A 24,121-nucleotide genomic window follows, 5' to 3' on the forward strand; every position below is an offset into this window, starting at 1 on the left:
AATAACACTTCAATCCGGGACAGTTCCTTAGATTCATCACCCACAAAGGACGGTGCAGATTCAGGAATCTCCCCAATGTCCTCAGCCGTGAAGACTGAAGCAAAGAAATCATTTAGTTTCTCCGCAATGGCTTTATCATCCTTGATTGCTCCTTTTATAGCTTGATCATCTAGGGGACCCACAGGCTTTTTAGCAGGCTTCCTGCTTCTAATGTACTTAAAAAACATTTTGTTATTTCTTTTTGAGTTTTTGGCTAGCTGTTCCTCAAAATCTTTTTTTGCTTTTCTTATTACATGTTTACACTTGATTTGACAGTGTTTCTGTTCTTTTCTATTTATCTCACTGGGATTGGACTGCCACTTTTTAAAAGTTACCTTTTTGTCCCTCACTGCTTCTTTTACATGGTGGTTAAGCCACGGTGACTCCTTTTTAGGTCTCTTGCTATGTTTTTTAATTTGGGGTAGACATTTAAGTTGAGCCTCTATTATGGTGTCTTTAAAAAGTTTCCATGCAGCTTTCAGGGATTTGGCTCTAGTCACTGTGCCTTTTAATTTCTGTTTAACTAACCTCCTCATTTTTGCATAATTCCCCTTTTTGAAATTAAATGCCAGGGTGCTGGACTGCTGAGGTGTTCTTCCCACCACAGGAATGTTGAATGTTATTATATTATGGTCACTATTCCCAAGCGGTCCTGTAACGGTTATATCCTGGACCTGATCCTGCACTCCACGCAGGACTAAATCGAGAATTGCCTCTCCCCTTGTGGGTTCCTGCACCACCTGCTCCAAGAAGCAGTCATTCATGCCATTGAGAAATTTGATCTCCACTTCTCTTCCTGAGGTGACATGTATCCAGTCAATATGGGGGTAATTAGAATCACCCATTATTATAGAGTTCTTTATTTTGGTAGCCTCTCTAATCTCCCTCAGCATTTCTATGTCAGTATCGCTGTCCTGGTCAGGTGGTCGGTAATATACCCCTACTGCTAATTTTTATTATTATATCACTGCAGGTCCAGCCCTGCTCCACCCAGCCTCGTACAAGGGCACTGCTTACAAACTGACATACAGTAGCCCTCCTGGCACTGAGCTGATGCCATCATGCTTCTTCTTATTGTGGGCAGGCCCATGCCACACTGTGCTACCCTGCCTAGCACCCCTCTAACCCCCTAGACCCAATGCCACAGCACCCAGAGACCCCCACAAATTACTATGCCTATTGCCCTCCCACAGATCGCTATGCCCTGTGCCCTCCCATAATCCCCCGCCCATATTCATTAACTGTTCAGTTCCCCCCATATTCCCACCAGCACAACTGCAGTGCTCCTCAGACCCCACACGCTTCACAGTGCACTGACACCCATAGATTTATCTCCCCCACTGCACATCCCCCCTTCACTTCCCACCACCTCACCAGTCCACTGTCCACAATACCAAGCCTTGATAACAGGCGAGGGTCCAGACCCATCTGTGTTACTGTGCCTGCTGCCACAGTGCCATTGTATTTCCCGTAATAAAACTCCGTTGTGGTGTTTGGCTTGGCTATTTCACAACACCAACAGAAAGTAGAGGGTTGAATCTGAAATCATTGCCTTGATACTGACAGTCCCCTTGAAAAACGGTTAGAGTCCAATCGTCTAGGCTATCCACATTAACAGGGTGGTCAGGCTAATCAGGGAGCAAGGATGCTCTTAGTTTCCTGTGCTCTGTGTGTGCTTAATTACCCTTGTTCAGACACATTTGGCCCCAGCTTAGCATAGAGCTAGTCTTGCCAGATGTTTTCACCAATACTGTGCACACTTCCCATTATGTCACACTGGACATTCCATCGTCCTGATCACATGCTGAAGACAGTGCTATTGAATCAATAATACTTTATAAATTTTTTTTGAAAATAGAAAGTTAAAATAAAGGACTGACTGCCTGTGTGTTCAAAACTGTACACCTGGGAACCCTACATAAAGCATTTCTCAGAGCTGAGCTGTGGATCTGAGCAGGGCCAGAGACACAGGTGCCACAAAATCAGCACAGGAAGCATGTCAGTGTTCGTAGCAGAGTCACAGAAGCAGGCCACAGAGCAGACTTGTGCTGTATTCAAAGCTGCAACAACCAGAGCCAGGGTGGCCAGACAATCATCCATGTGAACTAGACGCAGATTAGAATCATTTCTAAGGAACAGTGAAACTGGAGATGAGTCATGGGGTGGAGCTGGAACCATCTGGAGCCAGTTTCATTCAGGGGGACACTGGGCAGTAGTCCTAGTGTATTGAGATTCCCCCAGTCAAGAGTACAGCTGCAACATGAGAGGATTTTTCCAGTGACAGAGCACGTGTCTGAGCCACATCATGTCCGCACTACAGCCAGGTCCTGAGATGGGGCCTGTGACTTGTGATGAACAGAAATAACTTCCCTTGCATTCCTCATACACTGTGATATCCCACCGTGTGCCTTCTAGTGCATTTTTATTTTCCTTTGAGCTTTTCACGGTTCTAATAAAAATATAAAAAAATGTAGCAGTGTCTAGATTGGCAATATTTTGCTCCAAATCATCCCCCCTTTCAGAAAATCTTGCCCCTGTTCTTATCCGGCCTTGAGTATTTGCACAAGAACACTGACCTTCTCTCTGGGAAAATTAAGTGTGAAGAAGGACTTAGAAATAACTTTGTAGTGTAGACGTACCCTAACTAAGAGACGTTAATTCGAATTAACTCAGAGAGGCGCTACACACGCGATCCGCTAGGTCGAACTTAATTAGAACTAGCGGAGCGCTTATTCGAACTAGATAAACCTCATTCTACAAGGACTAACGCCTAGTTCGAATTAATTAGTTCGAATTAATGGTTGTGTAGAATTGATAGAATTGCTAAGCTCACCCCAGTACTATATCTGTAACAGGGACCAATTTTGTGCAGAACCTCACATCCATTACAGTGATATACAATTTTCTCTATAATCTAGTTACAATATATTATTTTTGACAATTAACATTTTTGTTAACTGATTCTTTAAATGCAGTATTGAGTATCAAGTCATAGTCATATGTATGGGTATGACTAGACTACAGGGTTTTGTCAACAGAATTTTTGTCGACAGATACTGTCGACAAAGCTTCTGTCGACAAAGAGCGTCTAGACTACATCCAGTTCTGTCAACAAAGCAAGACGCTTTGTCGACATAACAGTGTGGACGCAAAGGACAGTGTAGATGTAATAATGCCTTCTGTCGACAGAACTCTGTCGATAAAAGACATTATTCCTCATAGAATGGTGTTTACATATGTTGACATAACTCAAAGGCAGTGTGGACGCAGGTATAGTTTTGTTGACAAAAGTCCACTTTTGTCGACAAAACCCTGTAGTCTAGACACACCCCAAGTGTTCTACTTATTTCTTTTAATTCACATCCATAATACTTTTTCTACAGTATCTGTTCCACATATATTTTCAACATGCAAAAACTTTCCTGTACTACACACATCATTATGGAAGGTACGTTTACTTGTCCAATATTCATACAGAACTGTTTTATTGTTCATTCATCTGCTTTATGAACTATGAGTTTTAGGGGTTAGGAGGCAGCATTTTATAGGGTAGCTTCTGGAGCAAATGGGAGAAGACATGGAAAAATAGGGCAGAAAGTTGAAGATTATAATGCATGCATTGATAACAGGGAGCATATTTTATTACTAATGTATTTGCAAATACTGTTCTTATTATTACTCGGAATTTATTAGCTTTAAGTACATTTTTTTCTTGTGGTGGCCAGTCCCTTTTCTGTCTGTCAAGTCATGTTTTCTCTTATTTGTCAAGCAATGACTATAACCAAGGTTCTAGGTAATAGCACTCTCAAAAAACATTAGATCATCATTGATGGGATACATCCTTTTTTGGTCACACATCAATTCTGGAGAATTGTGCATGGTCCTTAACTTAATGTATGTCTGTATTGTCAGTGGCTTGACAATCAGGCCATGTTAATATTGTTTGACCTTGCTTATACGTATGCAATATTCATCTCATATTTTCTAATTGAACTCACTGTTATATGGATTGATTTTCCTATTTTCAAATTCACTAACTATTTCCTGTTTTGAACAATTCTCAGGGAAATGTTTTGAGGGAAATGTTTTGAGGACCAAAAACCCCAGTTCCTCTGAATTTGTGACCCATGGACCAGGAGCAAAAGGCCCCCGCCCAGGGCAAAACACCAGCATCCCCTGAGTCCGTTAGCAAGGAGGTAGCAAATTGAAAGATTTTTCTACCAAAAAACACAGTTCCTCTGAATTTGTGACCCCTGAGTCCGTTAGACAGGAGGTAGCAAATTGAGAGATTTTTCTACCAAAAAACACAGTTCCTCTGAATTTGTGACCCCTGAGTCTGTTAGACAGGAGGTAGCAAATTGAGAGATTTTTCTGCCAAAAAACACAGTTCCTCTGAATTTGTGACCCCTGAGTCCGTTAGACAGGAGGTAGCAAATTGAGAGATTTTTCTGCCAAAAAACACAGTTCCTCTGAATTTGTGACCCCTGAGTCCGTTAGACAGGAGGTAGCAAATTGAGAGATTTTTCTACCAAAAAACACAGTCCCTCTGAATTTGCAACCAGCCAGCAAAGGTAGCAATTCCTGAGCAGTTATACCGAATGTCATGTTTGTTTGACAGAAACTGTGACCGTCACAAAAACGGAGCGGTTTCACTTTTTGCCTATACACCGGCCCTGCGCCCTCAGAATTGGGAAGCAAACACACCAGAGGCCCCCCGGGAACTAGAAGCGCTGCCAGCTCCGCTCCAGACGCCTGGCTCCCGGGCTGCGCCAGAGCCATCGCGCCCCCGGCCCAGGGCTCTCCCCGGGGCTGCACGTGGGTGAGGTGACGCTGAAGCGAGCCAGGGGAAGGGAAGAGCCCGGCCGGGGAGCGGCCCTATCTACCCCGCTGCCCTCGCCAGCGTCGTCTCGCGCTTCCCCAGCGAGCCCACCGAGGCAGGCACCGGCCGCTCTCCCCGCCGGCGCGCCAAGAACCTGCCCGCGCCCAGGGGCGCGCCGTGGGGTTGGCGCCTCTTCGGCAGGCACGCGCCCGCGGGGCGGCTCTTCTGTGAGGGCACCGCGCACGCTCCGTCCGAGTCTCCCTGAGACAGCCTCTTCCCCAGCGGGGGCTGCTTCCATTGCTTCCCCGGACCCCCCCTCGGCCTCCTCCGCCGAGCGCCCTTCCCACCCTCAAGATGCGTCAAAGTCCGCGCCAACTCGGCTCCAAAGCCCTGCCCCGGCTCTAGCCCTGACGCGAGGTGTTAATGCGCCTGCAGAAGAGCAGCCCCGCAGCAGACTGTGGCCCCCGGCCTAACAAACTGCGTTTTAGTCACCAGTACCCTGCTTCATCCTCACACGGAGAGCAGGAGTCGTGAGGCCCACCCTGTCCCTAAGCACTGTGGAAACCAGCTTTGCCACCCAGGGCTCCTGAGCGACCTCAGCTGATGGAAAAGAACCGCCTGGGGGGGGGGGGGAGGGTAGGAGAAGGGGGGTTGGCTGTGTAAGTGCAGGCTTGCCCAGGCTGAGGGGTAATAAGGGCTCAGGAAATCCACCAGAGGCCTTACCTGAAGGTGCAACTACATTGCACCATTATTTAGAGAAAACTAGTGTTATTTCAAAATAACAATGTGAGCAGCTACACAGCCATTCCATTATTTTGAAATAATGGACAGCTTATTCCGAAATGTGTAAACCTCATTCTACAAGGAGTAACATCGGTTTCAAAATAAGGCGTGTGTAGATGCTCCACTGCCTGACTAGGAGTAGTTTAAGTTATTCCTCCCCAGTGCCTCTGGGGGCTCTAAATCAAGATAGCACGTCTACATTAGGGAAGCCTGCCTCAGACTAATTTTGAGACTTCCCTGCAGTGTAGACATGCTATTTTGAAAAACTATTTGGCTGTGTCTAGACTGGCATGATTTTGCGCAAAAGCAACCGCTTTTGTGCAAAATCTTGCTGCCGATCTACACTGGCCGCGAGTATTTGCACAAGAACCCTGACTTTGTAATGTACAAAATCAGTGGTTCTTCCACAAATACTCTGACGCTCTCACTCAGGGATAATCCCTCTTGCGCAAGTGGGCCAGTGTAGACAGCCACGTTAATTTCTTGAGCAAGAAAGCTCGATGGCTAAAATGGCCATCGGAGCTTTCTTACACAAGAGAGCGTCTACACTGGCACGGATGCTTTTGTGCGTCTGGGCTGTCCGCTGCCCGCATGTTCCGCCGTTTTGCTCCCCGTCTCCCTGGTCTGCAGACCAGGGAGACGGGGAGCAAAGCAGGTAGGACTATAGATCCAACCAATGGTTCAGAGGTGATAGACATCGAGAGCTCAGTCCTGCACAAATTGAAGCTAGTCACTTGCCTCGGTTACTTCAATGGGACTCCAATAATAGTAATGATACACCCGCCCCTATAGCTGCCACATCCTGGCTGGAAATTTGTATGAGTTTGAGTTCCAAGGGAAACTCCCTCTCCCTCCCCCTTCTATGCTGCAAATAGAGCTCAGAGGTAAAAGTTGCTGCTGCTGGGGAGAGGCGCCAAATGCAAAGGCTCAGCGAGCTGGACTTTAAATACTGAGAACGCCGAGCTCCAAGGCTGATTATCCCAGGCTAGAAGCAAGTGGGAGGCAGAAAAGGGCGTGAACTTCTACAAAGAGTTGACTATGGTATAGCTAACAGAGGAAATCTAACCAGGTATCCCTACAGCAATTTAACTATACTGAAGTTTAAATATATTACTGTCAGGGTTACAGGATGGTCTCAAAGTCAATAGATATGTTTAAACATATTTTTAAATAGGATTCGAATTAGAACTAAATCTGGAGTCTCTGGGGATTTGGTTGCATTGATTCCTATTTGAATTGCTAGTTCCCCCAAATGAAAACACTAAAAATAACTTTTTCATTACAGAAATGTTTTTGAAATGAAATGGAAGGAGACTTTTCCACAACGGGGATTAATATAAGTTGGAGTGAAATAAAAGGAAGTCAACCCGGAGCGAAAGGGGAACTTAAAAGGAAACCAGTAGTAGATCATATAGAGTTTGTTTTGGCCTGTACTGCAGTATTACTGAGTTCTTGACCTCTGCACAGAAAGAGCTATAATCTTCACTGAAACTCCTCCACTCTTAAAGTCTTTGTAAGTGTGACTCACAGTAAATTTTCAACATTAAACATGTTTACTACATTAAACAGTGCGAGGTAGAAAAGTTCACCATTTTAATGGAATCACAAATGCTGGCCTTTTAGTGCACGCTTGCAATCCACATAGTTTTGCCATCAATAACTAGCCATCAACAACAGACTACACAATATTTCTTGGCAGATGTGGTGCTTGTTTTATAAGAGAGAACAAGTAGTTGCCAAAAAGTAGAGATTTCAGAGATACTGTTGCTTCCAGTATAAGAATTATGGGCTCTTGAATATTTATTTCAAGTTATCGCCTCTCTTACTGTCTCTTTTACCAGGGCAAAACAATGAAAAGGTCGTCAGTCTTAGACTTGCTTGCATATTTTCTCCTTACTTGCTTTCTTTATTATGGACAAATTGGTTGCTACCAGCTAGCTAGTCTTGCAAATCTCGTTAAGGGCAGCATATGGTGAATTACTGCAGCGTATGTAGAACTGTGGAAGTTCTAAACAGTATTGTTAACCTGTTAAAGGCATCATTCTGAAATTTACATTAAATTTGTTACAGGATCCAGACACTGATCAGAACTATAAGAAGCTTGAGTGACTGTTGATGACTGTGAAATGATGGTTGATGTCTCTCTGTCGTCAGAGGTCAAAACTATTTAAAACCCCATGGCAGCACATTTTTTTTTTTTGTTACTAATACAAAATTTACAATTATCTTGTGAAACTCATTGCCACAACTAAGAATACCTTTGTAGTACTCTGAAAGAATTGGGCATTTGTAAGGATAGTGAGAACATGAAGAGTTACATTAGACAGGATACAGAAATAACCAGAAGGAACATAAACCCTTTTCTGAAACCATAAAGCCACCTCTAGACTGATTGAGAATAGAGGGAAGTCTTTCCTTACGAGCAGTTTATTGCATACACATCCTCTACACGGTTCCGTACCCCTTCCAGCTAAGCATTTAGGATTGGCTACTGTTGGAGACAGGATTGTGAACTAGAAGCATCCAGAATGACAGACAAGTCCTGTACCTCTAGTGCCACCAGTTGGCTGTTGCATTTGATTTCTCCTCCAGTACCTCCACTTTTAAATAGAATACTAGTATGTATATTCACACAGTGAAGGGTGTGTTAAGCAACCACTAAGCGGGTTGAGAAGAGAAAGGTTAACAGGGTTGGCCTGTCAACAGAGGAGGAGCATTTCTGGAGTGCTCATCCTTGGCAATCCTCTGTGGCCATCCCTTCAGCCAAAACAATGCCTTGTCTACACCTCAAAATGGCATGTTGTATTAATGCATGTCAACACCTCTGTGAAACAGTAACCGGGGTTCATTCTAGTGGCCACCTTAGGACTATCGAAGACCAAACAAGAATTTAGACAAGGATTGTTGACTTAAGCACCAAGTGGTGTTTAACTCTGTGTTAATACTTGTTCTAACCCAATGCAATGTTCCAGTTTAGACATCCTTTATGTCAATTTCACATATACCTAGAGACACTTTGTAGAAGGTCTTTGTGTCTCTGGATTTTGGTACCTTTTTGCCACTCTAGCTCACCTATTGCAAAGCTCTTTCTCTTCTAACTACATCTGCCTGTGAAGATGCACATGAACATCTGAAAATATCCAGAGATTAATCAATTTAGGCATTTCCCCAAAAATGTGTGTGCCTGAAACTAGGTCCCTAAATCCATGCTGTCAAAATTAAATTCCTTGCCTGATTTTCTGAGGGATTGAAGTCCATGGAAATTGATGGAATTTTAGACTCCTCCCCTGGGACTCAGGCACAAAATTCAGACGTGATACCAGGTCAGTAAGGAAGGGATGAGGACTGGACCATAATACTGACAGCAGGCTAAGCGAGATGCCACAGCACTACTCGTGGGTTTTAAGCTGTCCCAGTTGGTGTAAGATACAAATGGAGAAGGCCAAAAGAAGATGTGAGTTACACCAACATGGACACCCTTAGGTTTTGTCCAGCTTGTTTTGGTTATGCCTGGGGTGGAGTGAGGAGAGAGAAGAAAGGGGGTAGGCTTTCTGAATAGGAATGGAGACAATGGCGATCAAAGTAGGATCTGTGGTGGGCTACCAGCTGCCCTTACTGATGAAGTGAAGAATGAACAGGTACTGAAGGCCCATGAAAGCCTCTCTCAAAGAGCAACCCATAGAATGTCAACTCAGAAAACCCCAGGCCCAGAAATTAATTGAATATGTTTCTTGCATCCCTACCACTCCCTACTATCTCTGTTCTCCCTAGCTCCTCTACCATATTCCACCAAGGAACTAAGCAACTACCATGACAAATACTCTTGTGTCTGAGGGCAAGTTCTTCATACATTCCACTCCATATTTCCTACCCTCTCTGCTGCCTAGAGGAGAACTGGCTCTGCCTCCAAAGAGGGCATCTTCTTTCCTGCTCCTGGCACTCCAAGACAAAGAGATTGCACGGATCTGATACACTCACTGGGGTGAAATGGGGGAGCTCAGAGGATACTTACAACAACATCAACAAGTGAATTTTGGATTTATGATGATCATCACCGGGTCCGTATTGTAATCTTTCAGGCACAGCTCATTCTAGAACATGCATGAAAATCAAAATTGTATCTCAACTTTCAATCTAAGCTTCAAACAACTGGTTTCCAGGTATCATTTACCTTAAGTTACCCTAAGCGGTGAAAGAATAGTCTCTACATATTCCAATTTACAGCAGATAGTTGTTAAAGCCAATAACTATATTCAGATGGATTAGGTCAAACTGTGGTCTCATTAGGAGGTATACCCATTACAAATTGTTGAGAGAAACCAGAGTACCAATGTGGGTAAACCTTCAGTTAGAGATATACATACATATGCCGCTAGAGCCAAAAGTGTTCAAAGGATTACTCCCTATCCCACTGAAGTCACTACAGTATCACAAACTTTCACTGACTCCAAGGGGAGCCAGATCAAGCCACAAGTCAGGGAGAAACTGACTTCATGCTACAATGTTGAACAGTAATAGTTGAGTTGAGTTTCAGCTACCGATCCAATTCCAAACCTGACCATAAGAGAGTTTTTAAGGTACTGGAGATGCAGTGTTTGTGCCCTATTCTATGCAAAATGGCACAGAAGCTTATGTAAGTAACTAATACACCGATACCGGTGGTAAGGTGGAAGCTAGAGAGACCTTCAGTTGGAGTTAGTTACAGAACAAGCAACAGTACTTTGCTTTCTTATCCAAGTGCTGGACTTGCATAATTGTAAAACTGAGTGCATCCTCCAAGCAGTAAGTAGTATCCCCCTGGATTGTGTTTGCTCACCTCCCATCGTGAGCAGTAATGCTGCAGCTATACTGGGGGGCTGCTTGTATCTGCTCTTCCAAGGATGCAGGTTTCTATGAGTCTGTATTACATTTTAGAACAGCATGGAGTGAGCCTCTGAAGACGAGAACGGCAATGGCTGCAGGGACATGGCACTTGTAAAAGGGACCTATCCTTGCTAAAGAACCAGGGGGTTCTTTGCTATGGGGGTCCTGGCAAGATTCCATTGTATGGAGCTGACCCGTGTTTTGCCCTCTGGACCAGCAACAGTCTGGTCAGGTGTGCATGTAACTTTATCGAGATTCATTCGAAATGGGACAGCGGGCGAGATCATTTCCCTGAGCTGCCTGAAATCCAAGTGTGAAATTCAAGGGCACACGAAACGTGAACGAACTGCAAAGATGACACTGTCAGTGCCTTGAGCTGCCTGCCAATTATGCACAGCCACAAAATTGTTTTTTTCCTTCAAGGGCTCTCTACAGATGATATTGATACATTTTCCTGAGGGAGGAACAAACTCTGTCAGTTTCAGTGGAGGCATTCTCCCCACCAATTATTCTATAGCTAATCTATCTGGATAGGCTTCTTTCCTTCCTTCATTACCTCCTCCTCGCCTTCCCTTGACGTCAAGTCACACTACTTGGAGAAGTGGCTCTTGGAAGTGACAGAATTGTGTTGTTCCATGCCCAGTGTTGATCAAAGATGATATAAACCAACCTATAAGAAGAGTCTGTTGCAACTTCCTTTGCAAAGACAAATTGCTTTGTGTGCTCAGGTTACTTAGCAACTCAGAGTTATGGGACTGGCTCCAAGTTCACAAAAAGTTGAAGAATAAATTCCAGGTAATTTCTTCTCACTCCGAAACACTCTGTAAAATGGAAGGAGACCCAACGGTCCCCAGGCTAAACTAAGAAAATGGGAAATGGCTGTTGAAAAGGGGTTCATTAGTACCCCCATTTTATACTGAAACAGAAAACAAGACTTCTATTCTGAAAGGAAGCAAAGCCGGTATTAACTTTCTGATTCTGCTTTTCAAATATATATTTAACCTATTGTTCATCACATTGAGAGTCACCAGAAGGGGTTTTCTTTACAACTCACAGTTCTCAGAATTACAGATATTTATTTTTACATTTATTATACATTGCTCCCATTCATAAATGACCTGTTGTTCTCACACCCATCCACATAGCCCTTTTAAAGGCAGGCTGGATCACAGCATGAAGGACTGCTCAGAGCTCATGGACATGAAATCATTGAAAGCCTCCCTCTAGCTTACATGGGATTTGGATCCAGCCCCTCCTCAATTCGGAGCAGTTAAAACTAGTCCCTCCTACAGTACGTGACGGGCTACTCTGTGGGCCAGAGGCTCCCAATTGTGGGATCAGGACCTGTAATGGTCAACTCCTATGAAAGGGGAAAGGGAATCGATAATGGTGTATTTAAAAGGATCAAACCCCAGGAAATGCAGCTTTGGGGAAGGAGCATCAACTTTAATTTAGTTCTGACCAGCTTCACACAGTTGGTAACCATCTACCACAGAAGCACATTGATGTAAATCTGGTTTTTTAGCTTTCTTGCAGTGTGGGTGTCAGAAAATTCACTCTGATCCCTCAATCACTCCCATGTGATCAATCCTTCCTCTGGGCCTAATCCTGTTCCCACGTAATCCCATGACAAACTCTATTTTGCTGGATTTTAGTGGGAACAGAATTAGGCCCTCAGTTAAAACTGTCATCGAGCAGTGAACAGAGCCCTTCATTTCAAAGAAGAAATCCCATAGCCTGGTACCTACAGCACATATACCAGCCTAGAAAATTCATTCACAGGTCTCATCTGGAAATTGCTAAACCATTGCTTTCGGAAAGTGTCTCTGTGTCAGACGATACAGTCCCCAAAGTATTGAAGCATATAGCAAGGAGACTTTAGCTCAGAACACTTCATTGTTGTTCCCCCTCTAGACAGACACAATTTGAGTACAGCAGGTAGGGTGGGGCAGACATGTTAAGTACATGCTGGAACCTCCCTAACAAAGGAAAACTTGTACACCTGACAACATGAAGCATATCCTTTACAATCAGTGACCAGACCAATAAAAAATGCATAGAAATGTAAGGTTGGGGTATAAAAAAGGAAAGAAAATCGATTCTCCTCGCACAAGGAGTCATTTGCCAAGGAACAAACACCAAACAAAAAGCCAAAATCACTTGCCAGGGTGCAACAATCAAGGTTAAATGCAATCAAAGAGAAAGCAAACAGCAAACGCTCCTGCGTGGGGGTACCTGTTATAGGGGGTCCTCAGGAGCAGGGCCTGGCTGCCTGTGCAGTTGTCTGTGGGCGTGTGACAGCCGTACACTGGAGGTGGCACCGAGTACTGTTGATCGCCTGTAGACAAACCACCGAGAGTTAACCACCGCCAGGCTCAGCCCTTTGGGAAAAAATATGGAAAGGGAGGGGGCAGCTCTACATGAAAAGTCAGGGAAAGTTCCAATGCGAGATACGTTGGCTGGCTCGCTTCACGTTTAAACAGCTGCCAATGTAGCTGGAATGCAAACACAAGGATGTTGGGCCTGCACAAAGCAACAGAGTCGTTCAAGCAGTTTACGCATGTACTCTGGCCAGATTTTGCCGCCTGTGTAAATCCGGAGCCATTCTGCTGTGAATCACTCTGGATTTACAGTGAGATCTTCACCAGCCATGTCGCATTTCTAATGCCACTAAATATGACGCTCCAAGTATCTCCCATCGACGTGGAGCCCACAGGCTCAGCTGAGCCACATCACTAACCCTGGATTAATAAACGGACCCCTCGCCTCAGGTGCCGAGACTCCAGCAGGATTTGTAACCACTGGGGCCATAGTGCAGAGCGGATCTCTCTGCGCCTTTTTCCATTTCTGCTACCCAGAGTCTCTCACGTTACCTAGCGAGGTTTGCTGACTGATGGGGTCCTCGTGTTTGAAGGAGTGGTTGGCAAACTGGGCTGCGTGGTGCGAGGGAGTGTGGCCATAGCTTGGAGGCCCATCAAACGCCACTGTGCTGTAACCTTCCAAAAAAACAACAGAGTCAGGAGTTAGTTGCCTGGCCTTGAACTTTCTCATGAAGCAGCTTCCTGCGAAGGGCCTCCAGGCAAGCGTCCTGCGCACTGCCAGTGACTCCCGCCAGCCCCGAGAGTCCGGGGGGTGGTTAATAAACTAGCACGCTTTGTATCGATGGCTCCTGTCCCAGTGCCAGTCTCCCCTTGGGGCGGATGGCTACCCTACTCCGGCCCTGCCCCTTCTGCAGGTCACATTGGAAATGGTTTCCATTTGCCCCCATACCAATTCCCTCTCCCACTGCAGCCACACAAGTGCCCTGTCAGAGGGCATGGAGGCCAGGGCCATACATGGACTGGCCGGCAGAGTCCCGTTAAAAGAAAGTGGAGATGGTCAGACCTGGGGATGCCCTGAAAGGGGGGACTAGGCCAAGGAGGGGGCAGTGCCCGGGTGTGCGGGATGCTGAGTGCATCTCCGGTTCAGGGGCAAAGCCAGTGAGTGCCCTAGGAAGACTGGAAAATCGGAAGTTTCATCCATGTTTCAGAGAGGACAGAGTGGGTTCAGTAATAAAAAGGATGTTTTCATTAATCCTTGCTCATATTAAAGAGGAAGATTCCCATCTGCTGCGTATACTCAGCTGCCATTTCCCGTTCTAAAAAGTTACCCTTTCATCTTTTTTTTTTTTTAAGACCCGCTTTCCGAAGAGTCTGCAATAAAAAGGTGGAATGTTAAATGAAAAATAAACTCCTACTTTAAAGCGAAAATTGCTGGCCAAAATAATAAACACCCCATATTTGTCACCAAGCAGATTCAGATGGAAAGGGATCACCTCTGCTGACCCGAGGCCGACACCAAATCGTAAATCAGGCGCTTGGACACCCACTTTCATTAATTACTTGGACCCAGCTAAACAACTTCAGCTAAAAAGTAATTACAAAGTAATATTATCTTTGAGACTTCTCGGCTCATCAGCATTTACTCCCGGACTCAAAGATGTCAGCGCAGCTCTTTTGAGAGTAAATATGCACCTTAAATCTTTCTAGGTCCTCGAGCTCCGCTTCTTTATGAAGTTCCCATTTTCATCCAACCCACAGTAGTGTAGCTAATGCTGTAGGGGAACCGTTTCGACCAAACACACAGTTGGACGTTGGCTTTTACGAATTTCTTTTTCCCTATTATCGGGTGAATATTCCATTCCCCCCCCCCCTCCCCCGAAGCTTTACTCGGGATTGGAACCCAATTGGGGTAGGCGCTGTACAAACGACCCCAGCCCCGACAGTGTCCATGGAGGTCCCGTTGCCTTTATTTAAAAAGGCACGGGGAGACAGAGCAGTGGGAAGCAGAAGGTGGAGATTATAGGAAACACTGTGGCGCTGGAGTAGCACTAGTCCTAGGTCTCCATTTTATAATAAATCATCTGACTGTGGAGTTCCGTCACTGAGAAGAAAGGAGGAAGCTACAAAACAGCAAAGATCTGAATTATTCTACCCTCAACGTCGTTTGAAGCCAGCCCTTTGGCCCGGGCTTCCATTAAACACCGAGCCTCATTTCCCCAAACCAACCTATCCTTCGTGGCCCACCCCCATCTGGGAGTTCAGTGTCTTTTCCTTGGCCCCTTTGGTAGCGATGACAGCACGGGTACCCCACGGGCTTCCATGTTACAGCTGTTTCTCGCCCTCTTATCTCCTTCATAGACTGAAGGAGAATATTTTTTTCTCCCCCCTTCACTCTCCTTGTTTCTCGTCAGCTTGCTAAAACACTAACACTTTCTTAGTTACTTTTGGCCTGCCGCAGACATTTGGTGACCTTCGAAACTCTACTCTGCGCAGAATGATGTTTTGGCCACATTTTCCGGTGTTGCCTGACCCAAAGCTTCAGGAATGTGATAAGAGAGCTGAGTTCTGAACCAGCCTCCTGATAGCAAGGTCTCTTTAATTAGGACCTTATCAGAGGCCGGGCTGATTAAAATGTGCTGAAAATAATTGAAAGTTGTACATCTGTCGGAGCATGCGATCGTCTGAAGGAATCCAATTGTTGGAGGACTCCAGCTGGAGGAAAGGACAGGGGAGCCAGAAGAGAAAATGGGCAGAGGTTTCAAAGCCTTATTTCTCCCCCCCCCCCCCCCAAACGCTTGGCGAAAAAGTGATTGCTGAGCCAAGGTAGCGTCTTTCCCACGGTCTAAAAAAGCCAAGTGCAACCTTGACTGATTCAAAGCAAGAACATTTTATTCAGCCCGAAGATTCTGTTTGCGATCTCACCAAATTCCTTTCGGCCCAAAGGACGCATTGTGTGCTGCACAAATATTTGTGCGTGGCAGGGAAGAGGTTCCTACTCGTTAGGATTTACCACTGCCCTGCGCGCTATAACGGTACGTGCATCGAAATACGGCACGAACGTTTGGGTCTTGAAATCAAATATTCACTGCCTGGGCGCCCAGCCGGGGGATTCCTCCATTGGTTTAGCAAGCAGAGTCGATGTTCAGGAGGCCTAGTGAAAGCTGGGAAAGTTTAGCCAGGCAAAAGCCACAGAGGAAGCTTAGCCGATGCCACGCGTCCCCCGCAAGACCCAGGTTAATAAAGCCGTTCTGGGAGCTCTTTCAGTATTGGATCAGCCTGACCCTGGTCTTCTCCGTTCAGAGCAAAAGTAAGTGAGGGAAGCGCGACACCTTTGTAATTATCAACATATTAACACAACCGGTTGCGGGAAGCCAGGTCGAAATGCTCGGGGTAGCGCGCCCCTGCATTGGTCAGAAAGTGCTGTTTTTAGCGGATCCACTCACAGAGTGATAGGACCCGACTCACCTCACCTCTCGTTTAGACAACTTTGTCTTACAATAGACATAGCAATTTGCTCCCAGGGAGAACTGTATTCCCCCCCTGGAGATAAGCCACCAAGTTTGCCCTACAGTAATACAGCGCTCCAGCCAAAGCAATAGTGAATATTGTTCTTTGAGAGAATTAAACCAATCTCTCTCAAGCAAACAATTTCTTACGCTGGTTTTCATCAAAATGGTGAAATAAGTTTACTTTGGGTAACAGAATCTAAGAATCGATTAACGACACTCAATCTAACCAACTGCATTCGCCACCCATCCAAATGAGCTTACTTTTATTTTAATAATTAAAGTTACTTTAATGTCGTTCGAACTAAAATTTCCTTCCCCCCTGACACCTTTCTCCGTGATGATCTACAAATATTTGCAGTATACAGCTCTAAAATATAACTGAGAATGTGTAGTCTCAGCTCAGAAAGATACACAGGTAGCCTGTATCTGGTCCCGAATTATTAAAACGGAATTATTCTTATTTTGAGCAAAATGTAAGAAAAAAAACTTTTGCTAGCTATACTGCCCTTGTCTATGTCTTAGAAGTGGCTCGCTTTCCCCAATTCTTTCAGTTTTGTTTGTTTGGTTGTTTGTTTCCTGGAATACCCCAGGAACATTGCAGACATAATTTGAAACGTAAGCAAACATAGAATAACTTCTTTGGAGACCGTAGGTTGTGCGAAAAGGGCTTAACATTAAAAGTCCAACATTAGCCGAGCCCAAACTACAAAAAAGCCAGAATAAAACAAACAAAAAACCCAGAGCGGGTATTTGGAAAGATGAATGCTCTTCAGTTTGCAAATCACGAAAGGTTAAGTTTCCCATAGCGTTATTGTACATAAGGTGAAGGAGAGTAGCGGTACTCCGGTACCCCCGGCTACTCCACTGCCCAGTATTCTGTGTTTTAAAAACAATAAAAATAACAAAAACGCCCTTCGGCGCGCGCACACGCTCAGTTCTCAAATAAATCTGCCATCCCCCCCCCCCCCCCCCCCACAGACAATTCCAATAGTTACTCGAGAGATCGCTTTTCAATAACAAGGCGTTTGAACTGCTTTGGGGATCAAGGACATGAACACAGCTCAGAGACACGTTACGTTTACTGCTCGAGACTCAACGAGCTTCGCATTTGGGTTTCGGGACTGCTTTTCTAACGCAGTGGCTACAATAATTAGGTAGTAAATGATGAGGTTCAAACACTTCATCTTTCTGCACAGCCTTAACTCTGCCTCCCCAATGCCTATTCCACGCAATTCAAATACGAATGAAAGGCCCGTTTCTTTATCGGGGTGATGGGCCGCCAATCTGCATTACAACGAGGCACCTGAAAAGGTAAGCGGTTCGGCCCTGCCAATATTGCACTCCTTCTGCAGAAGAAACTCTCTTCTTGAAGCTGACAGGTGTGTGTGTGTTTGCACACGCACGCACACTTTGTGGGTGTACACACATACTCCTGAGCGTCTGTGTCCACGCAGCGGCAACAGCTCTATTTGGTGCAGGGCAGACAGAACACCTTTGCTCAGGAGGGGTTCGTTGAGAAATCATGCAACCGGCCTGAAAGTCTCTTCCGTCTGACTAAAAACCCGATCCGGCCTTATTTAGTGTCTCTTAAAAGCTCTCATTAGCTCACGGGTGTCCCACCTATAATTCTATTTTCCCAGTGTTAGGTTTCCGGTGAGTTTTGAGATGCATTTAAGACAATTAATTAGTAGTTGGTTAGATGAAGTACCTCTAACAGAGGAAACTCTTAATCGAGGAGCCATTGCAAGCCTTCAGCTTCACCAGGACAGAATTGCGCATAGAATAAAAAAGACGCATTTATTTCCTCGAAAGGGGGGAAAGGCAGTACTTTATTACATGTTGCTTGGTATATCCTCCTTCCACGGCCACGTCTGCTGATATTTAAATTACAGCAGATTGAAGGAAAATGATTAGATTATAGCTATCTTTCTAGGCATATGGATTGCTGAATTTCTACTAAAAGATTCTTCTGGTAATTTAATGTTTGTAAATTAAATGGGTATTGAAAATAGGAAATACCACAGGGATTACTTTGTCGGAGATGACATTACAACACCACATTGAGAATATCTAAATTTTATCCCAATGTTTGCTTAGTTCGGAGGTTTATTTTTTAAATATCTGCCAATTATGGGAGATGCCACAGTTCGCTGATTACTGAAGAGGGGAAAGTGGGCGTGTTATTTCACAGTTTCTAAAAGTTAAACAAATAAAAGGGCTTCAGATTAAAAGCACATTCTAACCTAAGCGACTTATGTACGACGCATTAGCAGTTTAGGATACATCCCAACGTCATACCAGAGACATTAGAAATCAGTTCTTTCGAGCACCTTGCCCGGCATTGGACTGTCGCACTTGAACACAAAGCTGTGCAAGCGGAAAGTTTCACGGGCTACGAGAGCGAACCACCCACCTGCGCTAAGTGGGAAGCTGAACTGGAACTCGGCTGAAGAGCGAGCAGACCAGCAAGGCCACTTCAGATAGTATTCGAAAGAGAGGCCGAGCGAATGGCTAGCCCGGTTTAAGCCGGGGTGCAATGGAAGTTCCTGCAGAGCCCCGGCTGGCAGAACCGGTCCCATCAATGTTGGCCCAAAGGGACACACCAAGCCCCGGCGGAAGCCTGAGGGGAAGGTGTCTGGTAGTGGTGGTCTATTGAATTGCAGGAGGAGGCGGCCCGCGAGGTTCAGCGTTACCTGACCCAGCTGCTGCCCGGCGGGCTGTGTTTACGCGCCTGTGAGGCTGGCAGCCCTACGCGGGAGAGTCCCATTCGCCATCCCCCGCCCGGTGCCCCCGCCCGGTCTTACCCTGGTTGCGGATGGCTTGCTGGCTCTCCAGGCAGTTGGGCAAGTAGGGGCCGTTGGGGAACATGCGAGCCTGGCTGGAGGGCGCCTGGCTGGGCGCGGGGGCGCCGAAGGGCCCGTAGCGGCAGGCGCCGGCGGTGCCGGTGAACTGGCCGGAGAAGTGGACGGTGAAGGCGCTCAGGCATTGCTCCTCGTGCGGGTCCGCGCCGTTCCAGCTGGGCTCCTGCTTGATGAAGGAGTGCGGGGCCAGCGAGCCGTAGGACGCGCCCGGGGGGAAGTCCAGGACGGGCGCCCACTGCGCGGCGCTGCTGACGGGCATGCTGCAGTTGCTGTTGCCCGGCAGGGAGGACACGGAGGGGAGCAGGGCGTTGATATCCCGCACGTCGGACCCCATCTGGTCGCAAACTTTCCTCCTGCCGGCCAGCCAGTCCCCCCCGGGGCCGCACTTATTCCAGGCCACCTGCCCCCTGCCCGCCACGCCGGAGCCCGGCTCCGGCTGCAGGAACCAGCCTGCCGAGCTCAGCCCCTTGGGCGAAGCTTGCTCCGGAACACAAGCGCCCGGGTCCAGCCCCGCGGGAGCCGGCAGCAGCGCCAGGGCAAGGCTGTTCTCCAGGGTCGCCGCTTACTCCGACAGCAGCGGGAGAGAGGGCTGGGAAGAGCCGCGGGACTCGCCTCCAGCACCTTACTCGGATGCTGCCCGCTCGCCCTCCACCTCCCCAAGCTCAAATAGCGGGGCTTGCCCGGGAGGAGGAGTCAGGGGCTCTGATGCTCCATTCACACAAGCCCAGCCCGCTGCGCCAAGCCAGAGCCCGGGAGGGGGGGCTGGCGGGGCGCGCTCTCCCCTGCGCTTTCCTTCCACCCCGTGGTGCAAACGCAGCTACATTGAACCCGGACCGCCCTCGGGCTTGGGGAGCGAGAGTCGGCGGCAAGCGGCGGGTGAGCGGGCGCCAGGTGGCCCGTCAGTGCGCGCGTGTGGCTCACCGGGGGCCGGGCTGGGACGAGCCGCAGGCGCGAAGCAAGGACATGTCCAGAAAGGCAGAGGCATGTGTCCTGTCACCGCAAGTCTCTCGTGGCCAAAGGCCCCAGCGGAACGAAACGCCCCTGCGGAGGGGAAGCGGCCACTGCGCGCAAGGCCGGCGGACTTGGCTCCAGTAAGTGCGCTGCCCGGCAGGGGACCACCTAATGGGCCTGCTTTTGGGGGGGCCGCCTAGCGCGGGGGGGGGGTCGGAGTGAATTGTCCATGCACTGGGGAGATGGCTCCCCGCACGTCGCAGCGGGACACACTCTCGGGGCTCGGTGGGGAGTTAGCGTGCGCGGATGGCGGTGGGAAACTCTCTCGAAGCCCCAGCTGAAGCGGAGCGGAGCTATGAACGCGAAACGCTCGCAGGGCGGGGTGCGCAGGAAGGGACTGGAACTGGCTGGCCAGGGCTCAGAGGCCTGCGAGAGTCAGTCTCTTTAAACGGATGATCCGAATCCTGCGAAGCAAACCGGCGTTTTCATGAAACAGCCCCCCCGGGAAGGGTCCGGCCAGGCAGCCCGCCTCCGAGCCGTGCACAATTCCTAACGCGGACCGTCTAATCGTCTTCTGTTTCCCAAGGAGTCACCTGGCGCACCCCTCCCCGCCCTGGACAAGTCCTTCCCCCACACGGGGCTAGCGTAGGGCCGGGGTTCCCAGGATCCCCAGCAAAGCAGGGCTTGCGGGTGGCTTCGAGGCGCGATGCCAGAGCGGCCCTTAGCGAGCCTGCCCCTTCTCCGGGCAGACCCCCAGTTGACATTGTCCCACGACTCGCAGGGCGGTGGCCCACTGTAGCGCACGCTTTAGGGCGCTAACGAGCAGCTGAGGCTAGCACCTGCCCTAGCTAGATGTCCAGTCCCCGCCCCCCTTAGTTCCAGCTCCGCGCTCTGCCTCTAGCTCGCCCGGTCCCGCTTGGCAATGAGATGTGCTGAGTGGAATCCTAACTGCGGGGCTATGAACAATTAGGGCCTGATCCACAGGCCGCTCCAATGAACGGGGAACATTACCATTGACTTGAATGGGCTTTGGATCAAGTCTTTACCGCGGAGGGAGGTCATTAGAAAGCATGGGCTGCAAACACCCGCTGACTCTCCCCCGTGTGAAATTTCTTTCCAATTCCCCTCCTCTCGAGATGGACAAGCGGCAGTTTCTCCCATGGAAATGGATTTTGTTTGCGGCCAACAGACACTTGCAGCAGGGAAAGAGACCGATACAAACCCACCTTCCGTCTCCCAGCAGTCTGTCGCGTTGGTTTTCTCTGCCCTGATCAGCCAATAAAGGGATGGTAGTTTGTTCGGATTTGAAAGCACGGATTCTCTTTCCAAACACGAAATAGGGACTCCTGTAAGGCTGCCTCCTGCTTTCAAAGTAAATCATCTGCTTCATATAAACTGGGTTCTGATAGTCCCTCGAAGGCATATTTTGATATTGCATGTATATTCCACGAGAAGTGAAACCCATCCAAACCACGCCTTCGGTGTACTTTGCATCCCCTCCCTCCGCATAATTCAATCTGCATATAACATAAACATCTCTATGGTACATTTAGAATATTAAACAAAATGCAGCAGTCTCACTCGAACACCCACCCTACACGCTTTTGCTTCGGGAACTTACAAATAAAAAAAAACCCTCCTTACAATCTCAACGAACTGCAATTAGCATTTATCTGTAAAAACGAATTTGTAGTTTACATAGCAACTTTCTCTTTAATCCTTCACCTCCCCACAGCATCAGAAGTGATCACTAAGAGTTATGAGTTCAGATGGTATGTTTTAAACTAATCCAATGTGATGCAAATAATTGTAGTTAAGGATGAGGGTCTGAATTTGTTTTCTCCCTTAACTACAACATTTAGTCGCGTTAATTATTTAAGTGGTTAGACTACATGATTTTCGAAATAACTTTAAACAAATGTATTCAAAATCAGCAAATTGGTCTTACTACTTCGAAAAGGAAACAGATATTAAAGCAGAGGCAATCAGCGAAATGTTGCTGTTGTAATAATCAAAGATCGCCTTAGGTGTGAAGGTTTATTTTTAAGTGAGGATTAAACTAAAAAGGACGGTTTGGTATTAGCCCCAGAAAATTGCTTATGCAATTAGAACTCTTTCTTTCAAGGGAATCGAGGTGGTTCAAGCTTCGATTGCACTGATTGGTTTGGGGTTTTTTCTTATTTCTGTCCCCTTTTCTATTTCCGAATGTGGTACAAATTAACGAGTACTGAAAAAACTATAACCATGTCTTTTTGTTCCTATAGCTGGAGTAGCGGTTTTGAGCCATTGAAAGGTAAATATTCCTCTGGCTACAGTCCTTACTGCATTGGCTTGTTTTAAGATGTTTATAAGGGCTTTATAATTTAACTAACTTCCAATGCTAGATATTACAAAACATAGGTGGGAATGAACATTTTGAGCTGTTAATATCTAGTATTTTATTTTCTTCGACAATTGTCTGTTTAGGGATCTGAGCACAAGCGCCGTCTTCCGAAAAGGGGATTATCTTGTTCTTTAGTAAGTAGTTTGCGTTGTTGAAGTTTCAGGACGTTTTAGGGAACTGGAAAAGTAATTTCCTCATTAGGCAGGACTGCATTATTCAGACAGCCGGGAAGACTCAGAAAGCATTTCCAAATCTTCCCTTGTATCAGGTGGATAGGATCAAATGAACAACAAACTTTACATTCAAACAAGGAGCAAATAAATTCCAGCACCTTGCTTCTGTCTTTATACCCAATGCACCCGCTCCAGCTAAGAACAGACACTGAGCGTAGGGAAACAAGTCAACGTGTACCCTCCAAAATAAGTTTAATTAGTTAAACCATGTCTTATTACAGATCAATGGGGAGAGAGGAGCGGAAATGTCCCTTGCTGTGACTGGCACAGGTTACACACAGTCCCTAAGAGAGTGTCACCTGCCCTCAGCTGCAATGCTAAGTAGACACGGGCTGGCTATAGGCTAGGGAAGCATACACCTTCCCGAATCTATCAAGCCATCGCTTTTAAACAGTTTTTGTAAAGAGCCAGATTCAGGGGCATGTATCAGGAAACGCTCCCATAGGGCGAAGGCACAAATATACCAATTTGGAAACTTCTATTTTTGTCTCTACTACCGGGCTAAGCAAGGACGCCAATAAAAGACTGTGTGGGGAAAAAAATCAATTTGCTCGCCAACTAGCCTCCCTTGCCAATGATCAAGGGAAAATATCTGCGAGGACATCACAGAGAGCCCCTGGTAACTCGCCATCCCCACCGTTTGCAGCTATTTCCTCACATTCAATAGTGCCCCAGGTTAAAAATACCTCTGCTAGAGCTGCCGGTTATTGTTGCAGTTGTTTTCACACAAGAGCTAAATGTCAAGGGCGGGAGTGTGTCCGATAACTCAGGAAGGGGGTAGCACATGCATCCACAGCGGCTGAGCGGAGAGCCCCCTTCTTTCCAGAGTGAAAGCGATTGCAAGGAAACTGTGTTGTGTGTGTGTGTGTGTGTGTGTGTGTGTGTGTGTGTGTGTGTGTGTGTTTTGAAGGAAACGAGTCTTTCCCAAGTGCGTTTTCAGATCTCAGGCGCAAAGCTCCCTGTGAGAAGAGGGCCAGGCACCTTCCCTGCTCCAAAAAGAGCCTTGAAATATAGGTTTGTTTACAGCCGCCCCATTTTTAAACATTCGGAGGCCTGAGTCTAACCTCACACCAGTGTGAATCAGGAGTCACTCCACTGCCGCCGCAGAATTACCCAACTTAGAATAGTTCAGAACCTTGTCCCTGGGCCTCACACAGCAGAGGACAGGCCAGACCGGGTCAGCCCTGCGGTCATGGAGTCCAGTAGCCAGTCTCGCGGACAGTGGCCATGAGCAGCTGCTTCGGCGGAAGGTGTGAAAGCCCCTGGAGCCAGATGAGCGATCATTTCAGTGCCCCATTCCCACCAGGCCTCACGCAGCCCTCCCGTGCTTAGAAATGGGTTCAACCCCGGACGCAGGTT

General features: G+C 47.1%; 2 protein-coding genes across 9 annotated transcripts in view; one reads left to right on the forward strand and one right to left on the reverse strand.

Annotated features, from left to right (window-relative positions):
* The window catches only part of WT1 (WT1 transcription factor), a 58,469-nt gene extending 38,656 nt beyond the window's left edge, over positions 1 to 19,813 (reverse strand). The window contains exons 1-3 of one of the 3 annotated variants that reach the window (XM_075927804.1): positions 19,139 to 19,813; positions 13,378 to 13,500; positions 12,740 to 12,842 (exon numbers count right to left, since the gene is read on the reverse strand). In XM_075927804.1, the coding sequence (XP_075783919.1) occupies positions 12,740 to 12,842; positions 13,378 to 13,500; positions 19,139 to 19,529 (617 nt within the window). In that variant the 5' untranslated portion in view covers positions 19,530 to 19,813. The remainder of the gene's footprint in view (positions 1 to 12,739; positions 12,843 to 13,377; positions 13,501 to 19,138) is intronic. The other 2 variants (XM_075927803.1, XM_014576439.3) reach the window with 2 other exon arrangements.
* Positions 19,814 to 19,825: 12 nt separating this feature from the next.
* LOC112546777 (uncharacterized) overlaps positions 19,826 to 24,121 on the forward strand; it is a 55,710-nt gene continuing 51,414 nt past the window's right edge. For 3 of the 6 annotated variants that reach the window (XR_012903587.1, XR_012903588.1, XR_012903586.1), the window contains exons 1-2: positions 20,148 to 20,286; positions 22,411 to 22,439. Coding sequence is in view for 2 of the 6 variants with exons in the window: in XM_075927807.1 (XP_075783922.1) it covers positions 19,826 to 20,286; positions 22,411 to 22,439 (490 nt within the window). In the remaining 4 variants the exon portion in view is untranslated. Of the gene's footprint in view, positions 20,287 to 22,410; positions 22,440 to 24,121 lie in introns of all 6 variants that reach the window. The other 3 variants (XM_075927807.1, XM_075927806.1, XR_012903585.1) reach the window with 3 other exon arrangements.

This window comes from Pelodiscus sinensis, chromosome 4, assembly GCF_049634645.1.
Source record: "Pelodiscus sinensis isolate JC-2024 chromosome 4, ASM4963464v1, whole genome shotgun sequence".
NCBI classification, from domain to species: Eukaryota; Metazoa; Chordata; order Testudines; family Trionychidae; genus Pelodiscus; species Pelodiscus sinensis.